The 10065-nt window shown below is 32.1% G+C and overlaps 1 protein-coding gene across 1 annotated transcript; it reads left to right on the forward strand.

Moving 5' to 3' along the window:
• Window positions 1-480: 480 nt before the first annotated feature.
• Window positions 481-3831, forward strand: LOC110604264 (transcription factor bHLH68). Its single transcript, XM_021742428.2, has 9 exons — window positions 481-1056; window positions 1331-1652; window positions 1832-1906; window positions 2112-2177; window positions 2451-2516; window positions 2661-2738; window positions 2874-2918; window positions 3167-3214; window positions 3330-3831. Exons 1-9 carry the CDS (start codon window positions 800-802, stop codon window positions 3465-3467), a joined length of 1095 nt encoding a protein of 364 aa, XP_021598120.1. The 5' UTR covers window positions 481-799; the 3' UTR covers window positions 3468-3831.
• The last annotated feature ends 6234 nt before the right edge of the window (window positions 3832-10065 follow it).

Genomic DNA, 10065 nt, shown 5'->3' on the forward strand with positions numbered 1-10065 from the left:
TATTTTTTTAATATTTTTATAATTTTACATATTAAAATTAATTTTATTATAAATAACTTTTATTTGATTACTTAATTTTTTTTAATTTTTAGCTATTTAGAATTTCTTTTTTAATTTTAAAATTTTTTAATTTTTAGCCTATTATTATTATTATATTATTTTAACTAAAACCGCTGATGGAATTTTTTATACGGTTGTGAATAGGTTGGATCAGTGTCTTCATATTTAATCTTCTTTGTGTTTATTGTGGTACTATTGACTAATCCTCAAGTTAATTAAACTTACTTTGGTTTGATGCTTATGCAGTTGTTTTGGGTTCACAAGCGAATAGGAAGTAGACACATGGATACGTAACATAGAAAAGTTGTCCACCCTTTGTTATTATAGTGAAATCTCTCTCTCTCTCTCTCTGTTTTTTGAGATTTTTTTAATTATGTGAGAATTGCTACCACCTTTTCTGTCCCACTTTGAGATAAAGCAAAAGCAGAGAAAAAGCAGGAAAGAAAAAGAAAAACACAAAAGAAAGGGAAGGAAAAAAGCAAAGCAATAAAGAAAGAAAGAAAGGTAAGAGAGAGAGAGAAGAAAGACAAAGGTTCTCAAACCTCCATGATTTAAATTCTCTCAACATTAACAGGATTTGAGTTTCCTTCCTCTACTTAATCCAGAATAGAGAGTCCCCCCAAACTTTCTACAAAGGCCCTGTTTGGGAGCTTCAAGAAAAAGGGAAAGGAAAAAGGGCAAGAGTGAATTCATCATCAACAGAATATTGATAGTCAAAACACATTTTCTTCAGGAAGCAATGAATAGAGGTGTTTTGCAGAGCTCACCGCCGTTGCAGCAAATAATGGCCGGGAACCCTAACTGGTGGAATATCAATAACATGAGGCCACCAACTCACCAGCAAACCTCTCCTTTTATGCCCCCTCCTTGTCTTTTTCCTCAATATACACCCTCTTCTTCTTCTAACTCTTCCTCTTCTACATCATCTTCACTTACTGTTCCGTCTTGGCATGATAACCAAGATCAACTTCCAGAATCATGGAGCCAACTCCTCATGTAAATCTCTCTCTTTCTAGTTCTCTCTAATGGGTGCATGTGGATTTTTTTTTTCTCTGTCTTAAAACATTTTTCTTTTTAATATAGATATCGAACTCTTCTTGTATATCTACACCACTACTCATATTAAAATACTTGTACGCTAAGCATACTTCATTTCGTACATGCACTTTGCGATCCTCTTACTGCATAGATCTTCGAAGCTTTCTATGCAAGGAGGTTTCAGTGCAGCATATTGAAATTTGGTTGGGTTTTTGATACGATTCTTTTTCAGGGGTGGATTGGTGGAAGAAGATAATAAGGGAAACATGAACCATTTTCAAGCTAAGAAATTGGAGAATTGGGAGGAGCAAATGCTACATCATCACGCTTCAAGTGCCTCTGCTATTGTGGATGTGAAGCAAGAAAACTCAGCAAACAGCTATGTCTATGGACATGCAAATGAAGATTTCCAGGCTGCAAAACCTAGTTGGTCTCAGATAATTCCTCCTGCTTCTTCTCCCAAGTCCTGTGTTACAAGTTTCAGTAGTAACATGTTGGATTTTTCTACCAACAAAGGAGATGGCAAGCATCCACCACCAGATCGATCCTCCGAGGTGAGACAAGTTCTGATGATTATTCAAAAAATGAATACAGTTCTGATCTTCAGACGTGAATTCAAGGATACTTATTACTTTAGGTTTATGTTTTTTGCTAGATCCTGATTGGGTTTCAGCTAATCATACTTATAACAGATATCCAATTCTTACTTCTGATTTCTTCTTTTTTATTGTAGTGTAACAGCACTGCAACTGGTGGGGCACTTAAGAAAGCTAGGGTTCAGCCTTCTTCAACCCAATCTACCTTTAAGGTGAAATACGCAGAATCCTTTTTGGCCACCAAATACAGAACATGCACAAACACTCACAAAAATACACTCAGAGTGGTGACTGTTGTCTTTCTCTATTGTCTATTTCTTGAAGCATGCTGATTCTTTTACACTTTGATTTTGTCCATAAATCCAAACAAGGGATAAAATCTCGAAGCTAAAATGTTTTTATTTTTTCTTTCACCAGGTGAGAAAAGAGAAATTAGGTGACAGAATAACTGCCCTTCACCAGCTAGTTTCTCCATTTGGGAAGGTAATTAGGCTTTAACCCATTTTAATTAATTTGATTATTAACAAATCATTGAAGAAAAAAAAAACTATATCTTGAATAAAACAACAATGAATCTCTATGAGTATATCAAAAGAACATTTCTTTTCCACAAATAAAAGTTTCTCCTTTATTTTTTTTTTGAATTTCTTTTAATTTTATAAATTTTTGGAAACTAGGGTTTTTCTTTATGCTATTAAAGAAGACAAGAAAATATGACTTTGGATTTATGCGGTGTGGTATTTTTCCCTTTTGCAGACTGACACAGCCTCTGTCTTGTTAGAAGCTATAGGGTACATCAGATTCCTTCAGAGCCAAATTGAGGTGATGTTCCTTTCTTCCTTTATTTTTGCAAACAACCATGTATGGGTGATAGCTCATCACTGTTAAAAGTTTCGTTTCACAATGTTCTGTTAACATTCCTTTAGTTATTGAAGTCCTGAAATATATGTTCTCTCTTAAATGCAGGCTCTCAGCTTGCCGTACTTGGGCAGTGGATCCTCAAATATAAGGCAGCAGCAGCAGCAGCAGCAGCAACAACAATCTGTAGGAATTCTCTCAATTCCCAAAACAGAAACACCTCTGTGATGTGCATGTGAATATGTGTTTGCATGTGCATGAGAATATTTACGAATTATTTTGGCATTAATTGATTAATGATTAATGTAAATTTCTTGGTAGGTTCAAGGCGAAAGGAATTGTATATTTCCTGAGGATCCAGGTCAGGTATGTGCTTTATTGGATCTATACTCTTATCTCCTTAAAGGGATTTAGGGAACTTGAATTTGAAAAATAGAAAGATAAAAAGATCTGTGTGTATTATAGCTAGGAGCTTACTGTGATTTTTTTAACCTAAAAAGGAGATGTTTTCAGCTTTATGGATGATTAAAGGCCGTCTTAGTTTGAATTTGAAATTGTTGAAAATTTTAACAAAGTTAAAGTCCTTACCTTTTTATTTTTATTTCTTTGACTAGTTGTTGAATGATAACTGCGTAAAGAGGAAAGGAGCTTCTGATCAGCAGGTACTTGTTTCTTCTTTTTCATGAACTTCTCTATTTAATTATTATCTTTGTTTAATTACAAATACTTAATGAAATCTCGTTGATAATTTTCTTTTCTTGCATGAATATTTTACAGGACCATAATGAAGAACCCAAGAAGGACTTGAGGAGTAGAGGGTTGTGTCTGGTTCCTGTCTCCTGCACTCTGCAGGTCGGAAGTGATAATGGAGCAGACTATTGGGCTCCGGCTCTCGGAGGAGGAGGATTCCGATAGAAAGGAATATTCCGGTGGATGGTAGCACACAAAGAGCTTCACAACGATATAACATCATGAGCAGTCACTCTGCAAAAATCTAAGGCTGATTGCTCATGATGCTATACAATTAATGTAGCTATATGTGTGCTTTAGCTTGGACTTGTACATGTCCAAAATTATTACCCTCTCTACGTCTTCCTCTCTAATTTAAGATTAAACTTACGTATGTTCTTCCTTAATTAAGCAGCTGTTAGCAGTTAAGAATGTTGATTTTCATGTATATGCAGTTCTAGTATGATTAATCATTTTAATGCTGCTTTCTGGGAGCAGCATTCATGAAATCATATGGGTATTTTATTAATTTGATTCACGTCTTTAGTAATCTTTATTTTCATTTAATTCTTGTTTAATTATATAATTTTTACATGCACTTGGAATACGTACTCCATAAAAGTTTTTATCCATACCTATCAAAAAAGAATATATATTTTTTTTCTTTTTTCATCCATGTATTTGAACTTAATGAAATAATAACGTCAAATAACATTTTGTTTTTATTTATATTTGAAGAAGGAAAAAGATGAGTGTTGGTAGTTGTGAGATTGGGTGAGCTTATGAAACGTGGGTTGAGGGATCACTGAATGGGGGTGGTATGACCATTGTGGAAGTGGGACAAGACAACCAATGATTGATGTATAACGATCACTCTGGCTAGCTGAGGGATCGAGTCTTGTGAAGGACCAAGCGTTTTTTACAAGAATTCTTTCCAGCTAAATATGCTCTTCTTAAAAAAATCAAATAGAATGATAATGAGACTCTTTGTTGGTCCATGTTTCCTAGCTAGCTATTAGGCTTGTAGCCCTTATCATACCAAAAGCCAATAATTTCTTTTGGGCCATCGCTCAAGGTTTCCTCCATAGCCAACGCATGAAGACATAAATTTTAATTGGAATGTGATCACATCATCTCACCCATTCTTGCAAATTTTTTCATTTCTAAGTTTCCACCTTTTAATTTCTTTATTTTTTACTATGGAGATCTATTTTAGTTAATATTTGAAATTACTATTGAGAAAAAAAAATACTTGTTAAATATAATAAATGAATAATATTAAAAGTAATTTAAAATTAAATTTTAATTATGAAAATGTTAAGACTATAAAACTTTTTTTTATTTTAATTTATTTTTTAACAGTATATTTATTTATTTATTTTTCTGAAATGGAATTGTGACTCAGACCATAAATAAGTTCTGTTTAATTGAAAAAAAAATGCTAAATAAGAACCATACATAAAAACAACAGTAATAAGACAAAGAATAATTGAGCAATTTCAGTATATTTCTTCATTAAAATAAGTGGGTATATATACAAATTATAAGCTCTTGTTAAGACAATTATTAATAATTCTTTATCAATCAATTAGTCTATAATTATGTAATCTCCTATAATTATGTATAGCTTATGTTCACAACTCTAACATTCCCCCTCAAGTTGGATCATAGATATTTATCATGTCCAACTTGTTAGAAAAATATTTTATTTGAGACCCATTTAAAACTTTGGTGAGTAGATCACCCAGTTGCTTTCTTGTCTTCACATAATTGATGGAGATTAAATTTTCTTGAATTTTCTTACAGATGAAATGACAATCAACTTCAATATGCTTAGTTCGTTCATGGTATACTGAATTGGAAGCAATGTGAAGAGCAGTCTGATTATCATACCAAAGTTTCTCGGGTGACGCAACATCCATACCAACTTCTTTCAGTAGATGATTTATCCACATAATCTCATAAATGGATTGAGCCATGGCCCTGTATTCTCACTCGGCACTAGATCTGAATACCACATTTTGCTTCTTATTTTTCCAAGACACTAGGTTTTCTTCAATAAATACACAGTAGCCTGTAGTATATCTTCTATCACTTTTAGATACTGCCCAGTCAGCATGAAAAAAACACTCAAGTGCAGTATGCCCATGATCTTTGTAGAGTATACTGAGTCCAGGAGTCCCTTTTAGATAACATAGAATTTGTTATAGAGCAGTCTAATGTTTCACCGTAGGTGTAGACATGGAATTGCTTACAACACTTACTGCAAAAGCAATATCTAGCCGAGTCATCACCGTAAGGCAGTTCAGCTTTCCAACCAATCTCATTGGTGTGCTACATGGTTTAGTCCCATCTTCTCAGTTTTTGCAAGTAAGTCAATGACATAGTTCCTTTGAAACATGAAAATTTCCCTTTTACTCCTCAAGACTTCGACTTTTAAGAAATACTTAAGCTGATCCAAGTCTTTAGTATAAAAACTCGCGTGCAAGTAATTTTTGAGAGAAGAGATCTCTGTACTATCATTCTCTGTAATGACAATATCATCAACATATACAACAAGGAGAATAATTCCAGTATTTGAATTTCAATAGAAGACTGAATGGTCACACTTACTTTTTTTCAGTCCAAATTTTTGAACAACTTCATTGAACTTGCCAAACCATGTACGAGGACTCTACTTCAAACCATACAAAGATTTCTTCAAATGGCAGACTTTCATATATTCCCTTTGAGCAACAAACTCTGATGGTTATTCCATATACACTTTCTCTTGGAGGTCACCATATAAAAATGCATTCTTGATATCTAATTGGTGTAAAGGCCAATGCTGAGAAGTAGTTAAGGAGGTGAACAAGTGAACTGAGGTCATTTTTATCACAGGAGAAAAAGTGTCAGAGTAGTCAACGCCATAAATTTGGGCATAACCTTTGGCGACAAGACGGGCCTTAAGCCTCGCTATGAAGTTATCTGGATTGACTTTGATTGCAAAAACCTATTTATAGCCCACATCGTTCTTACTAGAGGGTAAATCAACTAGTTCCCAAGTATGATTTTCATCTAGAGCCTTGATCTCCTCAAACATTGCATCACGCCATCCAGAATGAGCTAAGGCCTCTTTAACTGTCTTAGGCAAAAAAATAGAATCTAGAGAGACAATTAAGGAGGTATAAGAAAGAAATAGGTGATCATAAGACAGAAAGATAGCAATAGAATAGATAGATTTACATTGTTATTTACCTTTATGAAGACTAATGGGAAGGTCAAGGTCACTCGGTGGTGAATCTGATGGCAAAGAAGATTCTGGTACAGGACATGTATCATTAGGTACTGGTCTCCGAGAGTAAACTTGAACAACTAACGGTTTAAGAGGAGGCTGAGTATTAGGAGAAATTGTTACTATTAGATTGTATAGTAGAAGGCATACTCGAAGAGATCCCACCATTAGATATGATTCTATAGATGAGCCACTCATCATCATCCTCTTGATCAGGAGAACTTTGTGCAATAAGATAAAAAAGAACTTGCTCGAAAAATACTACATCTGTTGAGACCAGATATTTGTTGAGGTCTGGAGAGTAACGCTGATACTCTTTCTGAAGGCAATAATATCCTAAAAAAATACACTTTAAAACTTTAGGATCAAGTTTAGTCACATAAGGTCTTACATCCCAAATATAGCAAATACTGCCAAACAGTCATGGTTCGAGAGGAAATAATAGCTTCTTAGGACATACGATATTATAAGTAGTATTATTATTTAGTGCTACGGAGGGCATGCGATTAGTGAGAAAGCATGTAGTAGAGATAGCATCAGTCCAAAATTGCTTAGGAACTTGTATTTGAAATAACAGAGCTCTAGCAGTCTCAAGGAGATGTTAATTCTTCCCTTCAGCTATCCCATTTTGAGCAGGTATATCAACACATGACGATTGGTGAAAAATACCATGTTGAGTCGTATAAGTCTGGAATGGTTCTGACATATATTTTTTAGCATTGTCGCTCCGCAAAATTTACACAGAAATATTAAATTGAGTCTTGATTTCAGCACAGAAGGCAGAAAAATGAGAAAACACTTCCGAATGTTACTTTATAAAATAAATCCAAGTCATTCTAGAGTAATCATCCACAAAAGTGATAAAATAGTTAAATCCAATCTTAGATCCAATCGGACATGGGCCCCAAACATCTGAATGAACTAATTCAAAAGTAAACTCAGCTCGTTTATTGACTATAGGACTTAAAGAGTTTCGATGATATTTTGCAAAATGACATAACTCATATTCTAGTAAAGATACCTTATGAAATTGAGGGCATAACTTCTTCAAAATCGGTAAAGAAGGGTGTCCCAACCGACAATGTGCTTCAAACGGAGACACGACACTAAAGCAAGTAACAGACTGAGGCACCCATGCATCCAAAATGTAGAGACCCCAGATACATGTCCTTTACCAATAATCTGCTTCGTCATAAGATCATGAATGAGATAATGGTCAGGAAAAAAAAAACACAACAATTTAGGTCTTTGGTAAGTTTACTCACAGAGATTAAATTAAAGGCAAGATTAGGTAAATTTAGCACAGATGATAGGGTAATAAAAGGAGTAGGTTTAACAGTCCTGGAACCCTCAACATTATAGGTTAATCCATCAGCTATACTAATAGGAGAAGATACTTTATAAGATCGAAAGTTAGTAAAAATATGAGGATTACCTGTCATGTGATCCGTGACACTAAAATCAATGACCCATTTATATGAAAAAGGAAATAAAACACGTTTTACCTGTCTCAGCCGCTACTGAAGGCGTTGGGATAATTTTAATAATATGGATTTTATTGTTAGAAATCATTTCAACCAAAATCCTATACTTCTATACTTTCAAACGAATTAAAGGAAGATAACAAAACATAATCTAGTGAACAGTATCAAAAAACGCCTTCATCCAACACTTAAACGGCAAACGAACCACAGATTTGATAAGAAGGCTACAAGGCAACTTCGGCGTCCTCTCTAGATGGACGATGAGAGATAAATATTACTCTAGATAGGTAATACAAAAAAACAAGAGTCATAAATCTCCAAAAATTTAAAATTTAACGGGAGAGAAAAAATTAAACCTTTATGAGAATGACTCTGATACTATGTAATAAAATAAGAAATAATTAAATAATTTTAATATATTAGTAAGTGGATATACATACAGATTATATTATAAGTTCTTGTTAAATCAATTTCTAATAATTTTCTATTAATTAAATAATTTATAATTATATAATCTTTTATAATTATATATAAATTATATTCATATTCTAATAAGAATAAAAAAATTTTAATTATTAAAATTATACTAAACACATCAGTTATGTAAAATTCAATTAAATACTTCATTTCAATTGATGTGGTATTAAATAGTATGTAGAATTTATTTTAAATAAATTTTATTTAGAATTTAATTGAATTTTATAAAAATATTATTATTTTAATATGAAATAAATTATATACGAAGACGTGTCAAGTAGCTATATGTAGATGATGTCTATCGAGTTGAGGGTAATTGAAGAATGATTATGGCACAGAAACTAGTCCAGACATGTCATTTCCACCCTTTTCATATATATACACATCTGTAGGTTTCAAGATGTGACATGAATCACTATTCCATAGGGCATTTCAATAAACCCTAGCTATTTGTTGTCCAATTTCTATTGGCCTAAACATCTCCTGTCCATTTCAATGTTTGTTTTATTTTTATTATTACCTAGTATCATCATCAATTTTATAAAAAATATTTTTTCATAATTTTCTAATTATTAACTATTTAATATTTTAATTTAATCAAAGTATTAAATTCTATTTTTAAAATTATTATAAAATATAGTCATAATGTGTAATGAAATTTAATTTTAATGTATATATAAATTATTTAATTTAAAAAATATTATAGATTTTAAATGTATGTAAAAAAAGTTAATGCATTTCGTAAGTTGTATTATTAATTGATAGCAAAATGAAAGGACATGAATTACTAGTATAGCATTGACGATTAGATTATGCATGGATTAATTAAGCGAAATTTAATATATAAATATATAAATTTTAGTATAATTATTTTATTATTTTTAAAATATTATAAATAAAAAAAATAATTGGTTGAGTTTTGAATGATGATGTCTTGAAATTGAGAGAAAAATAAGATTTTTAATAATAGGACAAAATTTAAACTTTGAGGGAATCTCTCCTCCCTTTTATCCATTTTCTCTTGATTTGCCAGTGACGTCTCACGGTTTTTTTAATACAGTGATATCTGTTTCTATCATTCAGTTCTGTATATATGGTGGTATCAATTTTCCTTATTTATGTCAGACGGCCATTTAATTTCTCCAGAACACGTGTAAGAATGGCTGCGAAAAGATCGGGTCTGCTGCCTATTTTTGGATCCATCACGGGGTGACCAAGCGATAATCAAATGGGTTGGTGTTTGCTTTGGCCCAATATAATTTGGACCTTCCAGGACATCATACGGGAAGGAGCCCATAAAAATTGCAAAGCGTAAACATTGGCCTTATTTGAAATGCCCTAGTTTTAAATTTTAGATTAATTTTTTTAAAATTTTTGTATTTTAATTAAATTAATAATATAAAAATTCAATTTTATTATATTTTTATGAGAATTGATTTTAAATTAAAAGTAAATATTATAAAAATATTAATAATATTTTTCAATGAATGTAATAAAAATAATTGTTATTTATAAAAATAAATATTTATATTTAGTTTAAAAATAATAA

This window comes from Manihot esculenta, chromosome 16 (genome assembly GCF_001659605.2).
Source record: "Manihot esculenta cultivar AM560-2 chromosome 16, M.esculenta_v8, whole genome shotgun sequence".
Lineage (NCBI taxonomy): Eukaryota > Viridiplantae > Streptophyta > Magnoliopsida > Malpighiales > Euphorbiaceae > Manihot > Manihot esculenta.